General features: G+C 42.6%; 1 protein-coding gene across 2 annotated transcripts in view; it reads right to left on the bottom strand.

Moving 5' to 3' along the window:
• Positions 1–27,884, bottom strand: part of GOLM1 (golgi membrane protein 1) — a 78,620-nt gene that overhangs the window by 29,094 nt on the left and 21,642 nt on the right. Inside the window, exons 2-4 of one of the 2 annotated variants that reach the window (XM_055123892.1) lie at positions 25,465–25,612; positions 22,597–22,776; positions 3,972–4,026 (exon numbers count right to left, since the gene is read on the bottom strand). In XM_055123892.1, the coding sequence (XP_054979867.1) occupies positions 3,972–4,026; positions 22,597–22,776; positions 25,465–25,593 (364 nt within the window). In that variant the 5' untranslated portion in view covers positions 25,594–25,612. Of the gene's footprint in view, positions 1–3,971; positions 4,027–4,426; positions 4,538–22,596; positions 22,777–25,464; positions 25,613–27,884 lie in introns of those variants that run through there. The other variant, XM_055123891.1, reaches the window with a different exon arrangement.

The raw sequence follows: 27,884 nt of genomic DNA, 5'->3' as shown, positions 1-27,884 counted from the left end.
TGGCCCTCAGCAGCAAGACTTCAGGCCGGCGTCCTATCATGGACTTGCTTCCCCAACACTGCTCCTTTACTCACCCAACTTCCAATCTGGGAAATGAACTTTCTTTCTTGAAGGAAAGCCAGCATCCTGTCGCAATGATAACTGGGCTTCTAACAGCCTTTCTTGAATTTAAAGCTTATTGACAAATGATCCACTGAAAGCACAAGAGAAAGCTGGTGGCTCCAGACTAAGGGCCAGCAGCACCCAGGGCCCCAAGCCAGCCCTGGACAGACTCCACCTCTTCTGAAGCCCCTCCTCACCACTCTCCATCTACAAAGTTCTCTGGTAGGATGGGAAGAGGGGAGGATTAAGTGAACTGCAAATATATGGTAATAAGGATCAATCTTTAAAACACTGATAAAAATTTAAAAACCATTCATACTATAAAATAAAGACCAGCAGGGATGGAGAACTACAGGCATATGTTCCAGGCCACAGTGTGGCATGGGCTGTCTTTGAAGAGCTGAGGGCAAGGACTGATGGACATTTCTCAACCTTTTTCAAACTAGGGAGCCTTCCAAGCTTGATCCCTCCCTATGGCCCCCATGTGCTACTGGCTGGACCCACAGTCTCCTGCAGTGACCCCAGCATGGACACAGTTTTCACCTGTGTCTCTCTTGGAATATGTTAGGGGCCTGAATGGGATCATATGCCTCCCAGTTGAGAAACATTAGCTTATGGGGGCTGCGTGTTGGCCAAAACTGAGAGGACTATACACTGCAAAGGTATAGTCCTTTTATAGTTTATTGTGATGTAAATTATACTTCAATTAGCCTAACAAAGAAAAACACTGGTTCCATTTTCAAACCAAACCTAAATATATGGACTTCTACTGAGCAGTAATAAATAAAAAGAAGCAAATGCCCTTGAGAAACACCTTTCTCAAGAAACACTTTCTTCAAGAACTACATGTCCCTCTACAACATGGATGAATCTCAAAATAATGCTGAGTGAAAGAATTCAGACACACAGGATGTATACAGTCTGATCCCATGTGTACAGAATGATCAGAAGGCAAACAAATCTATAGGCAGAGAAGACAGAGAAGGCATATCAGGGATGTCTTGGGAGGACTATGAGAGGGTGACAGTGGGATAACATAGCCTCAGGTAGTTTAGGTTTATTGGGTTGTTCCCATCACAGTGCTTCTATTCTTCTGTGTTTATTTGTAACTTCTTTCTTTGTGTTCTGTTGACTTGTAAATATTGTTTTTCTCTTCTCCTTGAGTCCTCTGCATAGTTTATTCAGAGCCATGTCCTTTTGTATGGACACAGGAAGACTGTAGCAAATGCTATGCTTTTGTAACCTGGGAGTCATTTGACTCTACATGATATTTTCCTCCTGGGCATCTGTTCTCTAGATTTAAGCCTCAGCTGCCCTTACTTCCTAGCACCCCTAAAGGCAGGGTCCCGATGAGGAGCTGGATGGACCCAGGGCAAGCAGTGAGTTAAGTGCTACCCTGACATGGAGATGGGCCTGGCCAAAGTGCCTAATGCTTAACTATAAGTTAAGAGCTTGGTCATAGACAAATGCTGCCATGATCCAAAAAGTAAAAACTAGATTCGGACCTTGCTAGGGCTAGGAATGATTAATCTGGCCTGAGCACTGTAGTCTGAGTCTGTGGCAAGATGTTCCCAGGAGAGCTGCCCTACAAGCCTCAGTGTATCTCATACCGTGCCCATACAAAAATAACTAATATTGAGATGTTAATTAAGATGCTAGGAGGAGGGGAATGCCTCTAGGTGGTGTTTCCTTTGAACCTGGTGGGCCCTCAGGAAGGGCTTTCTTATGTTGATTTTGCTGGGTATGACTAGGGCCCAGAGAGACAAGTAAGGGGACTGAGACTAGTGAAGAAAGAAGAGAAGATTCTAGAGCACTGGGATTGAGGAATGAGGGGCAGTGTGAGACTGGAATGGGGGGGGCTCAGAGAGACTGGAACAGACGCGTAGGGAGAATGGAATAAATGGCAACTGATCAATCAACCGGCTAGGCCCTAGATTCCTCTTCCGCCTGCCCCATGGCCTGGGCTGCCCCGAATGGACGAACGGCCTGGGACTGACTCCCCTCCCCACCAGATGTTTTATAGAGGTGACCCTTGGTAAAAGGCAACAGGGAACTCATGAGGGGGATAAGTATGCTTTGTCTGTGCTGCTTTTTGTGGTGGTTACTTAAAGTGTATACTTATGTCAAAATTGGTCAGAACAAACACTGCAAATATCATGTCAATTAGACCAGATTAAAATGAACTAAAGATAGCACGTATAGGAAAGGCTGCCAGTCATAATCCTCTTGTTGCTGTTTGTCTTTTTGTTTGTTTCTGGCCCATATCCAGTGATGCTTAGGGCTTACTCCTGGTCTGGACTCAGGGATCATTCTTGGCTGTGCTCAGGGGATCATATGTAGTACTGAAGACCAAACTGGGGTACATCATGGGCAAGGCAAGTATTCTCCCTCTGGCCCAAACAAATATTTTATTTAAGCAGAAAGAAAAATATATTACCATAACAACATATAATGAAATAAAACAAAAATATAGTGAGACAAACATATAGTGAAACAAAACAAAACAAAAAGTCATGAATATTTTACTTTATTTCTCATACTAAATCTTTCAAATATATGTATTATACAATTATAATGTATTTCAACTCAACTGAAATTCTTGATCTGAATTTAGACTTCATGAAATACAGTTAAAAAACAGACTGCTACAGAACCAATTATGTAATAGTGTGGGAGGAGAGAAGACCAGACTAAAGGAGATGAAGGGACAGTGGTGGAGAGTGTAGTCATTTTGTAGATAGATACCATAAACATTAATATCTATTAAAGTATAATTTAAAAGAATTAGACCAATATACCAAAGTTCTCCCAAAGATACATAATTTTACCAATACCAGTTGAGTGTCTACCAAAAAAATCAAAATTAATGAAATTTAGCTTTAATTTATATTACTGGAAATCAGCAGCGAGGGAGATGGTTCAGAGGCCTTGATGGTGAAGGCCTGGGTCTGATCCTGACACTCCATAGCCCCTGACGACTGCTCTGGGAAGAGCCCCTGGAACTACCACTTGTGGGCCAGAAGCAACAACAAATTTTGGTAAATGAAAGAAAATGGAAAAACTCCAGGCCTATGAATCCCATTTCCAGTGCTGGACACACAGTCTCCAAGCAAACCTTCTTTCAACAGGCACTAACTGAGGTCTGCAACTGGGATAGTCCCTGCTCAGCCAGGCAAGCTCTCCTGCCTCCTGTGCTCCTAACAGCACATTTTAGGCCCACTAGACTCTGCTGAGCTTCCAAGTACAGTTGAAAAGTGGTGCACCCCACAGAGGGTGCACCCTATTACTACCTCTGCCGGAGGAGCACAGGAATGGAATTAGAACTGCTGGATAATATTAAGTTACTGATGAGAATCTGAAATCAGGGTAACTAATTAAAAGAGACTATATACATAAATATATGTAAGTGGTTCTGCAGACATTTACTTTACACATTAAAATGAATATATAACTGTTTACTTCTGTTTATAATGTACTAATATTTTTATTACTCAGAATCAATGGGTTTGCTTTTATTTTAGAGCCACACACAGTGAATCTCAGAACTTACTCCTGGCTCTGCACTCAAGGATCATTCCTGGCAGTGCTCGGGGAACCATATGGGGTTCCGGGGATCAAACCTGGGTCAGCTGTGTGAAAGGCAAGGCAGATACAAGGTTGTACTATTGCTCCTGCCCCATGTGTAACACATTTAAAGAAAAATTCTTCAAGGCAGAAAGATCAGAAAAGCTAATCAATCATTCATTAAGGTCTGTGAGTGCACAGGATTCCGTTACCCTAGTTCAGGATTAAAAACCATGTCATAAGGACTGGTGGGTTCTTAAAAAGCCCACTGGAAGTCTGAAAGAAAGAAAAGGAATGAAACTAACCTTGAAGCGTTCTGATGAGCCTCTCACTGGAAGTGATATTATTCACCAAAGCTGCCTGCAAGGAAGAAAAAAACCAGATGAAACAAGTGCATGTCTTAGAAGAGCCTTGACAACATGTCCAGGTGTAGAAACAGAAGGACCCACTTCCTTTCCCACCCAGCAGCTGTTGGAGGGACACAGATTGCTGCCCTGTGTGGACTATGAGATACCCTTGGCTAGAAATAGAACAAACTTGAGGATCCTCTTTCCAGCCTGAAAGCAGAAGAAGGAGTAAACAACACTGCTCCTCCATGGAGGAACCAATCCCAGCCTCCATCACACTGCACACCACATTCCTGGCTACACGGAGAACGTGTACAGGGACCCTGCCTGCAGAAGACAGCCTCGTTCCTTGCCAGCCTCCACTCTTCTTTCCTTTGTCCCGAAGGCCTATTACTGGGATGCAAAGTGCCTACATGGTGCCCACCCAGGGCGGGGAAGGCAGCAGCAGAGGCAGGAGAAGCAGTACAGGACTGGCAGCACTGGAAGATGGAGCCAGGGAAAAGCAGCATGCAGACAAGCCACTTCCTCAGTGCTCCCTGAGGACGCCTGTCCTCACAAAACCCTCCGCACAAGGCAGGAGCTGGGACCTTCTCAGCAGCAAACAGCCCAATATCCAATCCTGAACCCAGCCAGCCTGCTGTGGACACAAAGCTCCTCCTCACTATCTGTCAGACTGGACCCCGAGATCTAGGGAAGAGGACCCAGCACTAAAAGCAAAGCAAATGAAACACTAAATAAGAGAGGACCAGACTATTAAAGCATATGAGGCGGGCACTCTAGCCCTGGCTCACGTCCCAGCTCAGTCACTCTGGGTCACAAAGGACTGCCCTGCCCCACTTAGAGACACTCTTCACTGGCAGTTGAGGACAGCTGCATCACTCCCTCTTCTCTGCCTGTTATCTCTTGGCACTCTTTGTTTGGCTCTCACTCTTTCAGACCTGGACGGAGCATTCTCTAGATCTTCCTGCTCCCAAAAGGAAATCTGGTCAAACATACCCAGTGCTTACTTTGGGAGAATTCAGGGTACAATTTCATAGCCCAATAAGAAAGAAACTCCCTTGATATTTTCAGTGAATCTCTCAGAGAGAAGAAGCAATGACGGGGGGAATCTAATCCTGAAGTTCCCAGCTGTTCATGCTCAATCAAAAGGCCAAAGTTTGGGCTTCTGGTGTAGTTTTGTGGTTGATCACATCCTTTGCACACGAAACCTTGGGTCTGATTCCTGGCAACATACATACACACACACACACACACACACACGACAAAAGATTACCGTATGATACTGCAATCCCACGCTAGGGATATTCTCCAAAGAGTCAACCTCAACTGAAGAATATAGAAATAAACTGTGGTGTATAAACGTAATAGAATATTATGCAGCTTTCAAAGAAATAGCAAATGTTGTGTGAATGGACCTTGACAATACAATGTTAAGCAAAACAGGCCAGTCACAAACGAATAAAAACTATGTCATTCCACCCATATGAGATACCTATTGCAGTAAAATCACAAAACAAGAGATAGAAGAGTCATTGCAAGGGCTGGGAATTTGGACAGGGGCATTAGGATTTAATGTGCTCAAAGTAATCTCTCATTTTTAAAAGATTTCTTTAAAGTTCTAGAAGCCACTGCAGGAAAATGTGAATATATTTAGCACCCTAAACTGTTATTAGATTCCCATCTTGCATAGGTATAAAAACTACCTTCCTCTGAGCAACAAAACTGAAAAAGATAAGGATTAAACAATTATATGCTATTGCAAAAGCTCACAGGGAAATCGTACCTTTCATGCTTGTGTTTCAGTCATACAATGATCAAGTACCCATCCCACCACCAGTGCCCATTTTCCACCACCAATGGTCCCCCATCCCTCCCACCACCCCCACCCTATTCCCCCCACCCCACCACGCCTCTGTGGCAGGGCATTTCCTTTTGTTCTCTCTCTCCTTTTGGGTGCTGTGATTTGCAGTAAAGGCATTAAGCAACCATTGTGTTTGATCTATAGTCTGCATTGGCATGCATCTCCCAACCCAAGCAGGTCCTCCAAAGGAAGAGAAGGAAACTTTTAATGAGTCTTTGGCTCATTAAAATATATCAACTTGCTGGAAATCCACCTTAATTTTAAGTTACACTTCAAGAAAACCCTCCAGCTATCTAACCCTCACAACCTACAGGTGATCATGTGTCTGGATGACTCCACTGTGATGACATTTCCACTAGTGCCCCTGGGAAACCAGTGAATCTTAGTGACCTGGACATAGTATTAACAATGAATGCACTGAGCTGGATGGAATGTGGCCTAAGTGGCAGAGACCACAAGCCTGAATTCAATCCCCAGTGCTGCACGGTCTCCAGGCACTGCTGGGGTTGCTAGGAGACCCTCTCCTCCAAAAAAAAGTTATTTAACCACTAAAGTCTCCCAGACAGATCAGTGCTATCCAACAAATATGTTAATCACATATTGAAAATTTTAATTCTCTACCAGCTTCCCAAAAAAAACAAAACAGGCCAGGCCATGGATCTAATGGATTTCTTCCTCAGGAAGATATGTGAATGGCCTGTAAGTCCATGAAAGATGCTCAATAATGTTGAGTGTCAGAGAAATGTAACACAAATAAAATCGCATCATTTCACACATCCCAAGATAGTTACAAGTTAGTAAAAGAAAAGAACAAGTAACCAGGAGGAGAGAGAGAAACTGGAACCCTCAAACACAGCTGGTAAGGACATAAAATGGGACACCACCTTGAAAAGGTTCCTCAAAAAGTCCTAGATGTTTGAGTAACTGGTGATTCTTGAAGGTTGTCACCAAGAAAACCTAAAGAAATACCCTGTCAAAGCCTTGTCATGATATGCACAGTAGGATTATTCATAAGATTACCAAATGTCCATCAATAGATGAGTGGAAGACATGGTACATCCAGAGAGACTATTGCTTGACCACAGGAATGAATATAGTCCAGATCTATTCTACTACATACATAACCCAGACAGAAGTCAGATACAAATGTCACCAACTGGATAATTCAGCTGAGCTGAATTATACCTGAAACAAGCCCATTCATGATGACAATCAGAGTACTTATTTCTAGGGATGGGGAGATGGAGAAAGCTGAGGAGTGACATTTTATTGAGAACACGATTCACTCTGGGATTAAATGTTCTAGAATTAAATAGTGGCAATAGAATTTTATTCCAGCTAACAAAAAGAAACAATGTTTTATGGCCCGGGTTCGATTCCTTTGTTCCTCTCTGAGAGCCCGGCAAGCTACCGAGAGTATCTGGCCCACACAGCAGAGCCTGGCAAACTACCCATGGCGTATTCAATATGCCAAAAACAGTACTGGTACCTGCTCGAGCAAATTGATGAACAACAAGACGACAGTGCTACAGTGCTATTATACACAACTAGTCATTTTGGGGTGGCGTACCCAAAAAACTGGCCCAGGGAACTGCAAGGCCCACCTTTCCTCTTGGCCAAGGTGCCCCTGATCACCCAGGCCACAGAGCATCCCAGGCAAGTTTTAGGACTGCATCAGAAGTGGGACTTTAATCCTGCTCAGGCACCGACGCAGCTGACTCCCCCACAGAACAGCTGCAGTGGCGGGTGTGGCCTCTGGGGCAGCAGCCGCTCATACAGCCACAGTAATGTTCCCTTTTCCCAGCGCTTTGGACTCACATCTCAATTTCCGTTACCTACTTCTGAGGAGGACAGCCTGGCTAAAATACATTAGCCCAAAAGTCCACTAAACCATTCCAATCTCACCAAAATAAATGTGAACACAAGAAACTGAACAAGCCTAATATAAAAGAACACATCCTCTGAAGCTTCAGTACAGGCCTCACATAAGTCACAGAGGAGCACCAAAGAGAAAGTATTCCAGAAGGGGAAAAAGGTAACCACTATCGACTGAGTTCATTCAGAATCCTTTCTCAGAGCGAGAGGGGGACACTGATGGTGAACGGCAACATGAAGAAACAGCACAAATTCTCACCACGAGGAGGGGATGAAGAAAAGAGCCCAAAAGCCTCAACAGGGAATACCCACAAATACAACCTCTCTGATAAAGAATTCAGATATAAAATGCTGAAGATGTTTAATGAAATCAAAGAAATGGTGAACAGGAATCCAGTAAATTAAAGGAAGACATGAAAGAAACAGAAGAATGGATAGCCAATAAAATGCAGGAAAAAATGAGAGCAGAAATAAGAAAGCTACAAACAGAGCTGTCTCTAATAAAGGATTCAGTCAATGAAATTAAAAACTCAGTGGATGCCCTCAACGGTAGAACAACAGCCGAAGATGAAATCTGTGAGCTCGAAGAGGAGCTGCAGAAAGCATACAGGGTCCAACATGGAATGGGAAAAGACCTCAAAATAGCTCAAAGGTGAATCAGAGACCTAGGAGATGAACTCATAAGAATAATGGTAATACCAGAAGGACAGAGAGGCAACCCCAATGAAGTAGCAACAGTTAAAGATATCATTGCTGAGAAGTTTGCAGAGCTAGAGAATGTAGGCATCCAGATCCAAGGGGCCCAAAGGTACCAGCTAAAAGAGACTTTAATAAAAAGACTTCAAGATACTTCATAATCAGAATAACAGATCCCACAGATAGAGATACAATACTGCAAGCAGCAAGGTCAAAGAAAGAAATCACATACAAAGGAGCACCCCTTAGATTTACAGCAGACTTAGAAGAAACCGTCTGAGCCCAAAGACATTAGTGGAATACAAGGAAAAGATTCAATGAAATGAACACCAGATGGAGCAGGTGTAATCTCCCCACCTACTTCAAATGGAAGCCCAGTGACAATGAGCTAACACAAGCAAGGCACAGGTATGTGGGTTCCAGAACTAAGTCTACAAGCCACATGGCAGCAGCGGAGCTGGGCAGTCCCTCCCCGGCTCCCCCATCCACTCCTGATGCCGGATGTCACACCCACAACCTGCTCCCAGGCACCATCTTGGTGCACCAACAGCCCAGGACCAGAAACTCCCAAATGAATCCCAAAATGGATTAGCTCCCTACAGAGATGTCTCTGGAACCCAACCATTTACAATCTTAGAATTTCAGAAGCATGCAAACGCATAAGCAGCCATACAAAATCTCATGATATGCCAAAGGAGCAATGGAAAATAAATGATCTAGTGTCTGCCCCTGGCAGGCAGGCTTGAATGGTGATGGAAAAATTCAAGAAAAATATAAGTAAATATATATTTAAAATATAAGTAAATAAATATAAATATAAGTAAATATATAAAAATAAATATAAGAAAAATATAAGCCCAAAAGTAGAGAGTATCTGAGAAATTGTCTGCCACAGAGGCTGGATGAGGACTAGGATGGGGGGGCGGGGAATAATGGGGACACTGGTGGTGGAAAGTTTGCACTGATGGAGAGATGGGTGTTCAATCATTGTATTGCTGAATCTCAAAACCGAAAATTTTGTAACCGTATCTCATGGTGGTTCAATTAAAAAAAAGAAAAAGAAGAAGGAGTAAAAGCGCTATTGTAAAACAAAACAAACCTCTACAAGCACAACAAACTCTACAAAAAGATGGCACAAAACCCTATGAAAATAATCTCTCTCAATGTCAATGGACTAACTGTTTGTTGTTGTTGTTTTTAATTTTATTGAATCACTGTGTGCTGAAACTAGATAAGGGAATATTGTCAATGGTCTAATTGTACCAATTAAGAGACACAGACTGGCAAAATGGATTAAAAAACTGAATCCAACATTCTGCTGCCTACAAGAGATATATCTGAACAGTCAGAGCAAACACAGATTCAAAGTCAAAGTATGGAAAACAATCCTTCAAGCAAACAACTCCCTCAAGAAACCCGGGGTGGCCATACTAGTATCCAACAACATAGATTTCAGGCTGAAAAAAGATGAAAAGGGACAGTGAAGGCCATTTTTTAGTAATCAAGGACTATGTACAGCAGGAAGGAATCATACTCCTAAACTTATACGCACCTAATGAGGGACCAGCTAAGTACTTAAAACGACTCTTACAGACTTCAAGGAGGGCATTGGTAGCAATACAATAGTAGTTGGAGACTTTAGCACCATCTTATCACCTTTGGATAGATCTACAAGATTAAAACTCAGCAAGGAAGTACTGGCTTTGAAGGAAAAAATGGAAGACGAATAGATGTATACAGGGCTTTCCATCCCCAAAAACTGAATACACATTCTTTTCCAGTGCACATGGAACATTTTCCAAGATAGACCATGTGCTGGGCCACAAAACATTTGCCAATAAAATCAGTAAGATAAAAATTGTATCAACTATCTTTTCAAAACATGATGCACTGAAGATAGAAGTTAATCACATACAGACATGAAGAATCAAAACACCTAGAATTAAACAACTCAATGTTGAACAACGAGTGAGTCAGGGAGGAAATCAAGGAAGACATCAAAATACCTGGAAACAAATGAGAATGAAGACACAAGCTACCAGAACTTGAGGGATGTAGCTAAAGCAATGTTAAGAGAAAAATTTATAGCTTTGCAAGCATTTCTCAGGAAGGAAGATTGGGCCTGCATAAGTAACTTGACTTCACAGTTCAATGTCTTAGAAAAGATCCAACAAAAGGAGCCCAAACCAGACAGGAAGAAATTAAAAAAAAAAAATGTAGAGCAGAAATTAATGACATGGAAATCCAAAAAACAATCTGAAAGATCAATGAAACTAAGAGCTAGTTCCTTGAGAAAGTAAACAAGATTGATAAACCACTAGCAAGACTTACAAAGAAAGAGACAGACAGACAGACAGACAGACAGAACCCTAATAAATCGAAATCAGAAATGAAAAGGGGGACATCACAACAGAAACCACTGAAATTCAAAAGATTATCAGAGATTACTTTGAAAGTCTGTGTGCCACGAAACAAGAGTATCTAGAAGAAATGAATCAAGTCCTGGATTCCTCTAACCTCCCAAGACTGAGCAAAGAAAATCTAGGAATACCAGAATTTGGAATACCTATCACTATCACGGAAATTGAAACAGTAATCAAAAGTCTTTACAAAAACAAAAAAGGTCCAGATGGATTCACTAGCAAATTCTTCCAAACATTTAAAAAGCGCCTATTCCAAGTCCTTTTCAAGCTTTTCTAGGAAATTGAAGAAACAGAAACACTTGAAAACAGTTTCTATGAGGCACTTATCACCCTAATACCAAAAGCAAACAGAGACACCACAAAAAAAGAAAATTACAAGCCAATATCCCTGATGAACACATATGCAAAGATCCTCAACAAAATATTAGCAAACAGAATCCATCAAAAAGATCATAAACCACGTCCAAGTGGGATTCATCCCGGGAATGCAAGGATGGTTAACATTCTCAAGATAATCATCGTAATTCATCCTATCTGTCATTATCATGGTCATCCCATTGTTCATCGATTTACTCGAGCGGGCACCAGTAACGTCTCTATTACACTCATCCCTGAGACTTTAGAAGCCTCTCCTTACTCGTCTTTCCCAACGATCGGAGGCTCTTTCAGGGTCAGGGGAATGAGACCTATCATTACTGTTTTTGGCATATCAAATACGCCACAGGTAGCTTGGCTCTGCTGTGCGGGCAGGATACTCTTGGTAGCTTGCCGGGTTCTCCTAGAAGTATCTTTTACTGTATTTGAGATATGAATATAGCCATGGGGAGCTTGCAAGGCTCTCCCGTGGGGGCAATAGACTCTTGGTAGCTTGTCAATAATCCATAATATCAATAAAAGAAAAGATAAATATCATGTGATCATATCAATAGATGCAGAGAAAGCATTTGACAAGATCCAGCACCCGTTTATGATGAAAACTCTCAGCAAAATGGGAGTTGAAGGAACTTTCCTCAATATAGTCAAACCCATCTACCACAAGCCCACGGCAAGCATTATCCTCAATGGGGAAAAACTAAGAGCCTTCTCCCGAAGATCAGAGACAAGACAAAGATGCCCACTCTCACCACTTCAACTCAATATAGTACTGGAAGTACTCAAAATAGCAGTTAGACAAGAAAAAGATATTAAGGGCATCCAGATAGGAAAGAAAGAAATCAAGCTCTATTTGAAGATGACACAATACTATAATTAGAGAACCCTAAATCTCTACTAAGAATCTCTTAGAAATTGTCTCTTAGACTTGTAATGTTGCAGGCTATAAAACTGATTCCCAAAAGTCTATGGTTTTTCTATACACAAAAATGAGAGAAGAATGTGATATGAAAAAAAAACTATCCCATTCACAATCATGCCTCAGAAAACTACCTTGGAATCAGGTTAACTAAGGAGGTAAAGGACCTGTACAAAGAAAACTACAAAACGCTACTTTAAGAAATAAATGAGGACACGAGGAAATGTAAACACATTCCCTGCTTATGGATTGGGAGAATCAACATTGTCAAAATGGGAATACTCCCAAAGCATTATACAGATTCAATGCAATCCCTATAAGGGTACCCATGACATTCTTCAAAGAAACTGATAAAACACTCCTGAAATTCATGTGGAACAAGCGCCCACAAATAGCTAAAGCAATTCTTGGGGGAAAAAAATTTGGGGGCATCACCTTCCCCAATCTCAAACTGTACCACAAAGCGGTAATAATTAAAACAGCATATTACTGGAACAAAGACAGACCTGGAGACTAATGGAATAAGGTTGAAAATCCTTACACACACCCTCAAACATATGATCATCTAATCTTTGATAAGGGAACAAGAAATGTGAAGTGGAACAAGGAAAGCCTCTTTAACAAATGGTGCTGGCAAAACTGGACATGCAAAAAAAAGAGCTCAGACCTCTACCTAACACCATGCACAAAAGTCAAATCAAAATGCAGTAAAGAACTCAACATCAGACCAGAATCCATAGGTACACTGAAGAAAAGGTCGGCAAAACCCTCCATAACACTGAAAACTAAAGGTACCTTCAAAGATGAAATGACACTGAGCAAGCAAGTGGAAACAGAGATAAACAAAAGGGACTATCTTAAACTAAGAAGCTTCTGCTTCTTGGGGCTGGGGCAATAATACAGCGGGTAGGGCGCTTGCCTTGCACGTGGCCAACCCAGGTTCGATTCCCAACATCCCATATGGTCCCCTGAGCACAGCCAGGAGTCATTTCTGAGAGCAAAGCCAGGAGTAACCCTTTGGAAAACAATATGGACAATTCTCAAAAAATTAGAAATTGAGCTTCCATTTGATCCAGCAATACCACTTCTGGGAATATATCCTGGAGAAACAAAAAAGTATAGTCGAAATGACATCTGCACTTATATGTTCATCGCGGCACTGTTTACAATAGCCAGAATCTGGAAAAAACCCGAGTGCCTGAGAACAGATGACTGATTAAAGAAACTTTGGTACACAGGAGGTTGACTCCATGGCTTCGAGGCTGGCCTCACGTTCCGGGGAAAGGTCAACTCAGAGAAGCGATCACCAACTACATTGTAGTCGAAGGCCATGTGGGGGAAGGGAGTTGCGGGCTGAATGAGGGCTAGAGACTGAGCACAGCGGCCACTCAACACCTTTATTGCAAACCACAACAGCTAATTAGAGAGAGAAAACAGAAGGGAATGCCTTGCCACAGTGGCAGGGTGGGGTGGGGGGGAGATGGGATTGGGGAGGGTGGGAGGGACACTGGGTTTACGGGTGGTGGAGAATGGGCACTGGTGAAGGGATGGGTTCCCAAACTTTGTATAAGGGAAGTATAAGCACAAAAGTGTATAAATCTGTAACTGTACCCTCACGGTGATTCTCTAATTAAAAATAAATAAATTAAAAAAAAAAAAAGTATAGATCCACTATATATAAAAACAATACTACTTTCACCATTTTCAAATTACTTTTCACTATTCTTGTGTTTTCACTGTTATTTAAGATTCAAAAGTTGAAACAAATATATACTGAATATCATAATGAGTATGTACAAGAATAATTGTGAGCATATGGTTATAATTATTTCAATGGCTTTAATGACCAAATATAAAGTTATATTATATTATAATAATTGAAGGTAATATGATTCATTGGGGCATGTTATGATGGCTAATGTTGTATATTAAAATAATTTTGTCTATCAAAAAAAAAAAAAACTTTGGTACATCTATACAATGGAATACTATGCAGCTGTTAGAAAAGATGAAGTCATGAACTTTGCATATAAGTGGATCAACATGGAAAGTATCATGCTAAGTAAAATGAGCCAGAAAGAGAGGGACAGGCATAGAAAGATTGCACTCATCTGTGGAATATAAAATAACAGAGTAGGAGACTTACATCCAAGAATAGTAATATATAATGCCAGCAGGTTGGCTCCATAGCTTGAAAGCGGGCCTCACATATTGGTGGAAAGTCATCCCAGATAGAGAAGGGAACACCAAGTAAAATGTGATTGGAGATCCTGCACGGGGAGGGAGATGCGTGCTGAAAGTAGACTAGAGACTGAACACGATGGTCACTCAATGCCCCTGTTGCAAACCACAACACCCAAAAGGAGAGAGAGAGAGAACAAATTGGAATGCCCTGCCACAGAGGCGGGGTGAGGTAGGGGGGATGGGATCAGGGGTGGGAGGGATACTGGGCTCATTGGTGGTGGAGAATGGACACTGGTGGAGAGATGGGCTCTCAAACATTGCTTGAGGGAAAAACAAGCACGAAAAGGTGTGAATCTGTAACTGTACCCTCACTGTGACTCACTAAAAAAATTTAAAAATTAAAATTAAAAAAAAAAAAAAGAACAAAAGCAATCAATGTTGGCCTGGATGTGGGGAATAGGGGACTCTCCTTCACTGCTGGTGGGAATGTCGACTGGTTCAGTCTTTTTGGAAAACAATATGGATGTTTCTCAAAACCTAGAAATTGAGCTCCCATTTAACCCAGCAATAGCACTTCTGGGAATATATTCTGGAGATGCAAAAACATATAGTAGAAATGACATCTGCATTTGTATGTTTATTGTAGCACTATTTATAATAGCCAGAATCTGAAAAAAACCTAAGTGCCCCAAAACAATGACTGGTTAAAGAAACTTTGGTACATCTACACAGTGGAATACTATTCAGCTGTTAGAAAAAAAAAATGAAATCATGAAATTTGCTTATAAGTGGATGGACATGAAGAGTATCATGCTAACTGAAATGAATCAGAAAGAAAGGGACAGACATAGAATAACTGCACTCATTTGTGGAATATAAAGTAATAGAATGGGAGACTAACACCCAAGGATAATAGATATCAAGGGCCAGGAAGATTGCTCTACAGCTTAGAAGCTGGCCTCATATGCTGGGGGAAAAGGAAGCTGGGATAGAGAAGGGACCACTAAGTAAATGATGTTTGAAGGACTCACTTGGGATGTGAGATGAGTGCTGAAAGTAGACTACAGACCGAAGATGATGGCCACTTACTAACTGTATTACAAACCACAACACCCAAAAGGAGAGAGAGAGTAAAAAGTAAAAGGGAATGAGCCTGCCATGGGGGTGGCGGGCGCAGGGAGAGGGATAGGGTGTGGAGGGAGGGAACATTGGTGGCAGAGGATGGGCACTGGTAAGGGATGAGTACTCAATCACTGTATGACTGAAATGTAATCACAGAAGTTTCTAAGTCTGTAATTGTATCTTACGGTGATTCATTAGAAAAAAATAATAATAATAATTATGTTCACCGCAGCACTGTTTACAATAGCCAGAATCTGGAAAAAACCCGAGTGCCCTAGAACAGATGACTGGTTGAAGAAACGCTGGTACATCTATACAATGGAATACTATGCAGCTGAGAGAAAAAATGAGGTCATGACGTTTGCATATAAGTGGATCAACATGGAAAGTATCATGCTAAGTGAAATGAGTCAGAAAGAGAGAGACAGACATAGAAAGATTGCACTCATCTGTGGAATATAGAATAATAGACTATAAGACTAACGCCCAAGAATAGTAGAAATAAGTACCAGGAGATTGTTTCCATGGCTTGGAGGCTGGTCTCTCATTCTGGGTAACTCAGGGAAGGGACCACCAAGTAAAATGTGGTTGGAGGTCATGTGGGGGAAGGGTGATGCGGGCCAAATACAGACTAGAGACTGAACACAATGGCCACTCAACACCTTTATTGCAAACCACAACACCTAATCAGAGAGAGAGAACAAAAGGGAATTCCCTGCCATAGTGGCAGGGTGGGGTGGGGGGAGACGGGACTGGGGAGGGGGGGAGGGATGTTGGGCTTACTGGTGGTGGAGAATGGGCACTGGTGAAGGGATGGGTTATCGAACTTTGTATGGGGGAAACATGAGCACAAAGATGTATGGATCTGTAACTGTACCCTCACGATGACTCTCTAATTAAAAATAAACTAATAAAAAAAATAATAATTAAAAAATAGTCAGTTCAAGAAGTAATGTGTATGAAATATGAATGAGTTTAACTTTTTGTTTTCACACAAAACCTTTGGAATCTCAAACATTTTATATTCACAAGTGGAATATTTATCTCAAGGGACATTTCTAGTGCTCGCCAGAGAGGACTGTTGCAAGGCTTAGAAGGAAGGAGACAGAGCAAGGCAGACATTTATTTCCAGGCACTCAAGGAAGTACCATTCACACTAGCTACAAAATGAGCAGCACAATCCCCACACCAGGTCTAGCCCCTGTGTGCCCTTGGCCAGACACCATATGTGCTCTGAAAGGGACCAGCAAATGCTGCATGAAGGCCATGTGCCAGGTCCACAGCACTTCTGTGATCAGAAACACACAGGCAGAAATGTAAACTGATGTCAGGGCACCAATCCAAACTCAATGTTTGTGCAGAACTAAAACCTGAGAATGTGCTGCCCCTTCATTCCCTTAAGAACCTGATTTCTATGCACCAGACACAGCATCTTAAATGAGGACATTGCAAATCCACATTGCACACTTTGAAATGTGACCCTGAGCTCTGTGGCATGACAGAGTTTCCAACCCCCTCCCCTTCAACTGGGGCTGGTGTGGGTGACTTGCTTTCAACGAATCCGCATGAATGATGGCAGTAAAAACTGGCTGTGTGAATGGTGCACACTCAAGATACATGTCCATGGGGACACTAAGAACAAACTTTCAAGCTACCTTATTTAGAAACATCATCTGTGCAGACATAATTCAGTTACAATAAAATCATAAGGGTTGGCCCTGAATCAACATGACTGAAAGAAGCGGCAAAAGTATAAACCCACAGAGGGAAAAGGTCTCATGAGGAAAAGACCAAGGCTGGAGAGATGCGGCTATTAACCCAGTAATGGCAAAGATCATTGGCAAACTGCAGGCACCTGTGGAGACAAGAAGGGTCCTCCCTAGAGGCTGGGGAGCTCACTGGTACTCCTTACAGGCCATCCCGTAGACTCCTGGACTTTGGACTTTCAGCCTTCATATTTCTGAAAGAAGACATTCTCTGTTTGACACCACCAGCCAATGGATACAAAAGATGACCTCTCTCCACTCCTCTTTCTCCCTCCCTTTCTCCTCTCTCCCCTTTCTCCTTGTCTCTCCTCTCCTCTCTCCCCTCTCCCTCATTCTTTTCTCTCTCCTTCTCTTTGCTGTCTCTCTCAAGAACTAAGGATAGAGAAACGGCTGAAAACAGCAAAAGAGAAGCAAAACCTCACATACAAAGTGCAACATCTGATTTCACACTTTTCCCTGGTAAAATTCTACAAATAAAAGAGAATAAAAAACTATAAATAACTATACAAAGTGCTGAATTAAAAGAACTACTGACCAAGAATCCTCTATCCAGCAAGTTTATAACTCTGAATTGAATGAGGGACAAAAATGTTCTGAAACAAAATGCTGTTTAACAGCTGAAGACATTTTAGAATCTAAAGCAGATCTAGGAGGGATACTGAATGGTTTCATATCAAAAACAAAAACAAGAATGAAAATCAAGGAACCAAATTCCTCACAGATACACAGCAACAATTTCCTTTATATCAATAATTTCTCAAAATGGAAATTGACTGACATTCCCACCCCACCCTATAATAAATGAATCGATGGCTATGGAGGGGGTGGGGGTTGGGGGTGCAGAATCTAGTCTTCTGTTTAAAAAAGACACACTTGAGATCCGGAGCAGCAGCGCACGACATGGCCCCTCTGCTCCTTAAAGACTATGATCCGGGAGGCCTACTAACCCATTTTGGCACCCAGAGACTTATAGAAATGCATCTAGACTGTGAGCGGAGCTACGACCCCATGCCCCCAGGGAAGGGGGAAGGATTTTCTCTCCCAACACTTTCTTTCTACAGGGAAGATAGCAGTGGCAGCAGCACCAGCACCCACGTGGTGTCCACCATTTTCTAGGACTCACAACCCAGAGGCATGAGCTTGTTGTGACGTGGTGCACAAGAGATCATGGGATGGGGTGTTACTGGCACGCCCTCGGCCCAGATGAGATCCGGAGCAGTCGCGCAGGACACGGCCCCTCTGCTCCTCAAAGACTATGATCCGGGAGGTCTACTAACCCATTTTGGCACCCAGAGACTTATAGAAATGCATCTAGACTGTAAACTGACCTAAAATAACAGAAATCCAAGACCGCGCGGTCGCGATCTCCTATAATCTTCATTCTCAGCAATAGAAAACAAACTATCAAATGATGCCTTTTCAGCAGGTTTGATTGTTGGGGGAAAATTCCAAATAATAATAGTCAGTTCTCTGTTGAAATATTGAATGTACCCAAAATATGGTGAGAAAAAAGTGAAGATCACTGGCCACTCAGTTGCGGGGAGGGGTGGGAGGGGGGTATATTGGGGTTCTTGGTGGGGGAACAGGTGTACGGTAAAGGGATTGGGGTTTGATCATTATATGACTGAGACTTAAACCTGTAAGATTTGTAACTTTTATCACGGTGATTCAATAAAATAAAATTTAAAAAAATAAAAAATAAAAAAGACACACTTAAAATCTAAGAGCTGGATGTTGCCACCGGGCTCCTCGCCAGGCTATTTCACTTGGAGTGCCCCAGAGGAGGGTGGGTGAAGCCCCAAGGGACCCAGCCCCAAAGCCAAAAAACTCCACAACCCGAATGCCACCACATTCAAGGCCGCTCCCCACACGCTCAGGCTGAGCCTCACATATGAGTAAACGTATTACTGGACCACACAGCTGCATTTGTGGCTGCATGACACATCATAAGACACTCCCTAACCATTCTCTATAAGTACCACAACACATTTAATGGGGTTGAAAGAGTAGGCAACAAATCACAGATTTATATATACAAATCATATATATATTTATATATATGTATATATGTATGTATATATAGTTTCAGATATATATATGAAAGCTCACATCACTCAACCTTTAACAACATGTTAGTGATACCCCAAAGAATGTCTTAATGGCCTCTGCCAAAACAGAACAATCTTCTTACTGCTTCCTCTATGGATAGTTTTTTTGTAGCATTTTCAGCAGTTTTTCATAACAGAAAATACAAAATATATTATTTCGGTTGTGCTTTGGGATAGGGGTTGGGGCTTGGGATGGAAACATCCCAAATTTGGTGGTGGGAAGGTGTAATGGTAGTGGGATTGATGTTTGAATATTAAATGTAATCAAACATTGTGGACTACCTTATAAAATAATTTTTTTTTTAAATCTAAGAGCTGGATGGATCAAGAGTACTTAACTTTCATCAACATACATGCACTGAATGAAGGGGAGTAAAGCTTAAAAAGGCTCTGCTAATTGGACGGAAACTCTAAGACCCTACTGAAATAATTGGACAGATCAACCAGAGAGAACATTACTAAAGAAACAAGAGCCCTAAGTGAGGAACTGGAAGAACTGGGTCTAACAGACATTCAGGACCCTCCACCCACACAGAGCCAAAGCACATCCTTCTTCCAGTGCACCTGGAAGATTGTCAAGAACAGATCACACACTGGACCACAATTAGAATATCCATAGTGTCACAAAAATAGAAATTATACCAACTATCTTTTTAAACCATAAAACCATGAAAACAAAGTTGTGAGAAGTTTCAACATTTGGAAACTGAATGATACACTATTAAATAACAATTGGATCAAAAAGGAAATCAAAGAATAAAAATATTCCATGGGGTCTGGGGAAAAAGTACAGCAGGTAAGGTGCCTGCTTTACAAGAAGCCAATCCAAGTTCAACCCCCAATACTTAGGGGTAGCCCCAAATTCAAAATAAGAAATGATACCATGAAACAAATAAGAATGGAAACCCAGGCATAGTTCATAGCAATACAAGCTTTAGGAAAGAAGAAAAAGCTCAAATCAATGACCTAACTTCAAAGCTTGAGAAACTAGAAAAAAGAACAATAAATGAATCCCAATGTAAGTAGAAAACAGGAAATATCAAAAACAAAGAGCAGAAATCAATAAAACAATTCAAAGAGTCAAGGAAACCAGAGACTTGTCTTCCAAAAGAATAAACATGATTGCCAAACCTTCTTCTCACAAAGAAAAAAAGAGGTCCCCGGCACCATCTTATCTTACCGCACTCAGCAGTGAAGAATCCTAGCCGGCGGGGACCACAACACTGGAGAATGCTCCAGACCCCAAGCCGAGCCAATAACACTAGGGTGCCCCAGATGGAGCAGGTGCAATCTCCCCACCTTCTCCAGAAGGAATCCCGGTGGCCATGAGCTTCTACAAACATGTCTCCGGTATGTGGGGATCAGGACTATTTCTCCTTTCCTGATATACAAAAAAACGCTCAGGAACGGCTCCTCTGCCCCTGAACAGCCATGATTCCAGAAGCACACAAACCAATCTTGGAACGCAGTGGCTGCTGGCAGAAATGCCTGGATTGTGAACTAAGCTATGGTCCCCTGCGAAGGGAAGGGTTTTTATCCCTCAGCCCTTTCCCCTTTGCAGCAGCATGGCAACCACCACCTTTCGGAGCCAATTGGACAGAGAGGTAGGAGCTTGCAGCAGTGGGGCATGCTGGAAATCTCACAATGGTGGGGGCAGAACTGGCCCTGCTCCTTGCCCAGATGAAACCCCAAGCAGCTGCCCACAAATGGCTCCTCTGCTCCTGAACGACCATGATCCTGGAGGCACACAAACCAATCTAGGAACACAGTGGCTGCTGGCAGAAATACCTCTGGACTTAATTACTAAAATACCAGAATTCCAAAACCGTGCAGCCGCTACTGCAGCTGAGCGACATCATATGCTCTTCATTATCAGCAATAGAAAACAAATTATCTAATGATGCCTTTTTGGCAGGTCTGATTGTTGGGGGAAAATTCCAAATAATAATAGTGGATTTTCTGTCGAAAATTGAATGTAATCAAAGTAAAGAGAGAGTAAAGTGAAAATCATCTGCCACACAGACAGGGGAGTGGGTGGGAGGGGGAATATACTGGGGTTCTTGGTGGTGGAACATGTGCACTGGTGAAGGGATGAGTGTTTGATCATTGTATGACTGAGACTTCAACCTGAAAGCTTTGTAACTATTCTCACGGTGATTCAATGAATTAAAAAAAAGAGAGAGAGAGAGAGAGAAAATCCAAATAATTCATGTTGGAGATGATAGAGGAGAAATTGCAAAAGACATCTCAGAAATACAAAAGCTCATAAGAAATAGCTAATTTTCAACAAGAAAGTTGAGAACACGAAATAAAATAAAGATGGCCTCCTCAGCAAACGATGCAAGAAAAACTGTGTTCTCCCTGGAACATGAACCTCACTGCTTGTCTCTCTGTTTCTTTGCTTGCCTCTCTCCACTCTGGTGAAGCCTGTGTTCTTTCAATACACACTTCTCCCTTTCTCTCCACTCTCCATACATTTCTAAATAAGTGTCAATAAAAACTATCTTGCTTTAGCAAAATTCAACAAAGCAAATGTTTTTACAGAGAGAAGAATCTGTGTTAGTAAGAGCATGCCCTTCTCAGCAGTGACTAGTCACGGGTTTCTGCACTGAAGAAAGGAAGGTACAATCAGCCCTGCTTTCCCCTTTGGGCCTGAAACCAAAGATGCTACTGAACTCTGACTTTTCCCTGTATAAACATGACTAAGATCAAGTTTAATTTATAAATTAGGCACAGTAAAAGAGTAACAATGGTTCAATAGTTATATAGAAAATGGCATGCCTTGCCCGAGTTGGGAGACTCTGAGTTCCATCCCCACACTACAGTCAGCTGCAGTCACGCACATGAACCACTGGGCCTGCACTGCTGAGTATCCAGGACCCTGAGCACCTCTGGAGAATCCCACAACCCCCCAGAAGCACTGCTGAGCTCCCTATTCTCTGTTGGAGATAGCATCTCTCTCATCTCCTCCCATTCTGAGATATTTGAGGGCAAATTGTTCTTCTGCTTTCAGATACAAGCATCAAACATAAGTTCTAACACAGAGTAGGTAGGCATCTGTAGAAAGAAAGAAGTCAATGTTCCAAGAGCCAATGTTCCCTTTTATTATCATTGTAACAGGTTTGCAGTAAGCCCACCTTAGAATTCAAGGGCATATGTGGCTCAAACTGTGACCCAAGGGTCACCTCCACTTGGGAGAACCAAGAGTATAAAACTGACTCAGAACAAACTTCAGTGGTAAGCAAAGCAGGCCTTGCCTTTTCATCCTGATATAACTTGTTGACACTCTCCATCTGAAAGTTGTGGCTGGATTGGATTTTGTCGAGCTGCTCCCGTTGCTTCTCCAGCTCGCCCTGGAACTCATTTTTCTTCAGCTCCACAGCGCCCCTCTCTGCGGCCGCCCTTCGGACTCTGCCTTCTAGCTCCATGATTCGGGTCTGCAAACAAACACAAGGTAAGAAAGAGCAGGCCATGACAACAGAGATCAAAACCCGACACCTCCAGCACAGCCAACACTGGTGCTAACAGCTGCACAAAGCCACACACACAGTCTATTCCCCAGGTACAATGTTTTGAGTCCACTGTGGAGAAGCTACCATGGGTTGTTTACTATTTTTTATCTTCAAAAGAAAGGATGTGCTGTAAGAGAAGAATTCACTTTTCTGACCTTCTGCAACTCCCCTACAAAGTGGAAATACCAGCACCCCCTCCCCAGGATTCTGTGAGGCTTATGTGAAGAAAGGTGTCATGTGCTGTTGCTCAGATAGTTTTAAAATTTTCTCACAGACACTTGAAACCAATCTATCAGGCAGAATTCCTAAGATAAATTCAGTTCCCTGACTCCGGACAGAAAGTTCATATTGTGCAGAGATCAGGGATCCTAGAAGCAGGTCAGACACGGAGATGCACAGAGATCATAGCAGGTGAGAAGGCTCAGGTGGGTGCACATGGGTTGATGTAGATATTCACAGGGGGTCACACTCTCAGGGGTTACTCACCCCAGCTCTAAAGAAAGCTGGCTCGCAGAGACAGCACAGCTGGGTGAGAGAAGGAGAAGGAGAAGGAGAAGGAGAAGGAGGAGGAGGAGGAAATGGAGGAGGAGGAGGAAATGGAGGAGGAGGAAGAGGAGGAGGAGGAGGAGGAGGAGGAGGAGGAGGAGACGGAGGAGGAGGAGGAGGAGGAGACGGAGAAGAAGATGAAGAAGAAGAAGGTGAAGAAGAAGAAGAAGAAGAAGAAGAAGAAGAAGAAGAAGAAGAAGAAGAAGAAGAAGAAGAAGAAGAGGAGGAGGAGGAGGAGGAGGAGGAAGAGGAGGAGGAGGAGGAGGAGGAGGAGGAGGAGGAGAAGAAGGAGGAGAAGAAGAAGAAGAAGAAGAAGAAGAAGAAGAAGAAGAAGAAGAAGAAGAAGAAGAAGAAGAAGAAGAAGAAGAAGAAGAAGAAGAAGAAGGAAGAAAGAGGAAGAAGGAGGAGAAAAGGATGGAGGAGAAGGAGGAGGAAGAGGAGGAGGGGAAGGAGAAGACGATGACAAAGATAACGAAGACGAAGAAGAGGTAGAGAAAGAGGAGGAGAAGGAGGAGGAGGAGGAGGAGGAAAAAATATAAAAGAAGTTGAAAGGACTTCAACATCTAGGTTAGAAGATTGCAAGCCTAGCCATGCAATATGGGATTTTAAAAGGCCATTTCTTTGTCCTAGTAAAAGTGAAAAATCACAAAACAATGATTTATAATACAATAAAATGATACAATGTTGAGTAAAAATAAAACACAAAAGTATCTCTACATTGATACAAAATTATCTCTGCTTTGATTATAACAATGTTAATGTAAAAACAAACTGGGAAAGTAAAAGGAAAACAGTGATGGGTCAGTGTAAAGGAAATCTGAATAAATTCTTCTACTTGCTATCCTTTATTGTTGCAACAATGTTTGGTGACAGACAACAGAAAGCAAACAAGAAAGGGTAAAATCCCAGCTCTCTTACAGTTAATCTCTCTGTAAGTCACTTGGCCCACCTATAAGTTGAGGAAAATAAAGTTCCAACTTGGTAGCAAAGATAATGTATGTAAAAGAAGAAAATTATCCTGGTACATGTTAAAACAGTGCTTCAAATATTCGTAAAATGGTAATTAAACACTTTATTCAAGGCTATTCCAACAGGGCAGCAACTACTGAAGCAGTGAAACTGCTCAGCTCAAAGTACAGCCAAAACAGTGGAAGGTCTAAGGCCAAGGGGTTCTCTGGAAAAGGAATTCTCCAAAGGGAGAGACAAGAGGTGTTGGGAAACTCTTGCTAAGCTGGCCTAAATACTGTTGTAATGACAGGCCAGGGGCACCACGGGTGAGGGCTGAGCAGTCTGAGCTGCAGGATGACTTGTAAAGCCTCACGCAGATCAAGCACAAAATGGGGGACTGCTGTGATGGCCTTGTGGAAGAGGGCTAAAAGGCATATCTATAAACATCTTTCTCACACCCATTATCCAAGCTTATGTCTATCTCCACTTTTGATATCTAGTGTGGGCATGGAAAAAAGGTCACTGTGGCAGTGTCCTTAAACAAACCATCTTCAGCACAGCGGGTAGGGCATTTGCCTTGCATGCGGCCGACCCGGATTCGAATCCCAGCATCCCATATGGTCCCCTGAACACCGCCAGGAGTAATTCCTGGTGCAGAGCCAAGAGTAACCCCTGAGCATCACTAGGTGTGACCCAAAAAAAAGCAAAAAAAAAAAAACAAAACAAAACAAACCATCTTCCCTGCAGTCAGGAGGGTACCACTGAAAATTTCATTCACAGGGAAAGTGAGACGGAGGGATGCGTTCAGCCATCCTAGGATCACAACAAGCCCTCACCAGTGAGAACAGACCTGGGATGTGTGTGTGTGTGTGTGTGTGTGTGTGTGTGTGTGTGTGTGTGTGTATGTGTGTGTGTGTGTGTGTGTGTGTCTGGGTATCGCATATATGTGCATGTGTGTGTATGTGTGTGTCCATGTGTGTGTTTGAGTGTGTGGTGGAGGAGCAGGCAAGAGGCATTATAGCTAGCACACCAGTGAGGATGAAGCTGGAAGAAGAATGCACACAAACCCCTGCCCCTACAGCACTCAAACTGCTTTAAGATACTCAGACACTGAAAGACCTGGAGATCCACACTCCGGGAGCTTGCGATCCAGTAGTTGAAGCCAAGGACGATGATACAGGCCACCAGGGCAGCCAGCACCAGGGGTGGCGACTTCATGCTGCGGCGCCCGTTCCCCAGTCCCATCATCTCAGAGGCAGGCGAGAACCTGCCAGACAAAAACAGACAGAAACAGAATGAAAATCTCCTTCTAATTACGTCAGTCCTGAAGAAGGCAGAGACAGCATGCACACGCAGGGAGCACGGGGCACTTTCTCTGCTGAAGGAAGAGGGTAAGCATGCAGACGACACACCCAAGGCCCTGTAGCACCAGGTGACGTGGCTGTCTCTGCCACGCACTGGCTCACAACCTCAGCAGGAAACAATCTCTGAGCTAGATTTTCTATCTGTAATGTGGCGGATGGAATACTTACCTCCCTCATATTGTGCAAGAGTAAACAGTGTATCCACACAGCCCTAGGAAGAATTTCCTTATTGCACCAAAGGCCCTTTTTCACACGGTCTCTAACAGGGGAGGGCATTCTTGTCTTGGGCACAATTTCTGATGATGAAGAAACACTGCAGTGTTTCTTCAGTAAAGCTGCAGAGCACCCTGGAAATCTATCTATCTCGCCAGGGCAAATGAACAGTGAGGGAAATCAGCTTTCTACTCTGCTTTTGAAGAACACTGGCCTCTCGCACTGCAGAGCCAAGGTCTGAGCAACTACGGTGCCATGCCATGCAGCAACCACTCTCAGAGCGACAGAGAACAGCAAGCACCTCCAAAGAAGCACCACTAGAGTTTCCAAAAAAAGGCACAATCAGCTGTATTGAGGCACTCAACTCAAAACCATATCTGACTGAAGACAAGCTCTGGCTGATCAAGAGAGGAAATGTTGGCTTTTCCCTGGGGCTTTTGTTGAGAAAACAGGACCTTATCAGCAAAGGGGCAGGGTGTGCAAAAAATGGCTTCTTTAAAAACAGGGGCATCTCCAAGAGCAAACCAGAACAAACACAGCAGAAGGTGTTTCTGCCTCTCTTCCTCCACAAGGAAATTTAATTATTTACACCCTATGTTGTAGACTGAGACAGAAACCTGATGGGGGGGGGGGAAGACATTGTGTTTATGGGAAAATAAATATTTTAAAATAAAAAAGCAAAACAGGGGCACCTTTATGCTAGATGTGCCCAGCAATGGGGCGGGGGGGGGGGGGCGCCACTTGAGAGAGAGGATTTGAAGGAAAAGAAAACCATCAGGAATTCACCTTCAAAGCATTAGTCACTGAGGTCATACTCCCACCTACAAGGTTTCTAAATGAATCAGAAATCAGTGTGGGAGCCTGGAGAGGGATTGGTAAGCACTGAGGCTGAATCTCATAAAACAGAGCACTACCAGAATCCCCATGCCTAGAAGTGATGGCTGAGTTCAGTTCCTCCTGGGACCTTCCTTACCAGTTTCTGGCCTCTCAGGAAGAAATATTTATAATTCCACCATGTGTGGATATAAGCAAATGTTGGACAGACTAAAGGAAAGGAACAATCAGAAATACTAAAATTCCAGAAGAATCTACAGATTTCTGAATATGTACCTCCACCGCCTTGTCATGTGTGATTTTGATTAAAGGAGTCCTTTTTCACTTACCGGAACTTCTTAAATACAAAAGCACAAATACAATCAGGGATGAAAAACTAAACACAATATGAAAGAATGTGAAATTAATGGTTTTTTTCTTCATTCCAGGTGCATTCATCCAAAGAACATCATAATCACTAGGGTATCCTAAAAATATTAGTATGTGGGTCTCACTACTTCACGTTAATGTAATGGAATTACAGCGGGGCCCCAGATATTGGTATTTTATGATCTGTCCAAATAAAAAGACAATACAGCCATCTTGCAAATGTCAGGATACATCTTTGGGAGGGGGCGGGATTAGTCCACAACCAGTAGTGCTTAGGGGCTATCCTTGGCTCGGTACCCAGGAGTGACCTTTGGCAGTGGTGTAGGGGATCTGAACCAGAGCTGCAGCTGCTGCAGCTGTATACAAAGCAAGTGCTTCCCTGTACAATCTCTGCAGGTCCTCCATTGCTTCCAGATTCATGTACAAATCCAAATATGGTCACCACGCTGTTCTGTAATGTCATATGTCGCTATGTAATACATCTTATCAATCTCTTCCAAGATGGTACATTATTTATAATTTACTCCATTCTTTTAAAGGGATGTGTCTAATTTATATAACTGATGTTTACTGAGGGTCATTCAGAGTTTTCTGGGCTTATTTCTAACAATGGTACCACCACTTTATACATCCACCCCTGATTTTCAAACATTCATCCATTTATCTGTCTGCTTCATATCCACAATTCTGCAATCTAAAAATCTAGACTCTAAAAACCCAAGTGAATTTTAAAAACTCATCCATCAATAATAATATGGA

The sequence above is a fragment of the Sorex araneus genome, chromosome 1 (assembly GCF_027595985.1).
Source record: "Sorex araneus isolate mSorAra2 chromosome 1, mSorAra2.pri, whole genome shotgun sequence".
NCBI lineage: Eukaryota > Metazoa > Chordata > Mammalia > Eulipotyphla > Soricidae > Sorex > Sorex araneus.
Note: the sequence above shows the minus strand (reverse complement) of the source record. Positions and strands in the feature narration are given on the sequence as shown.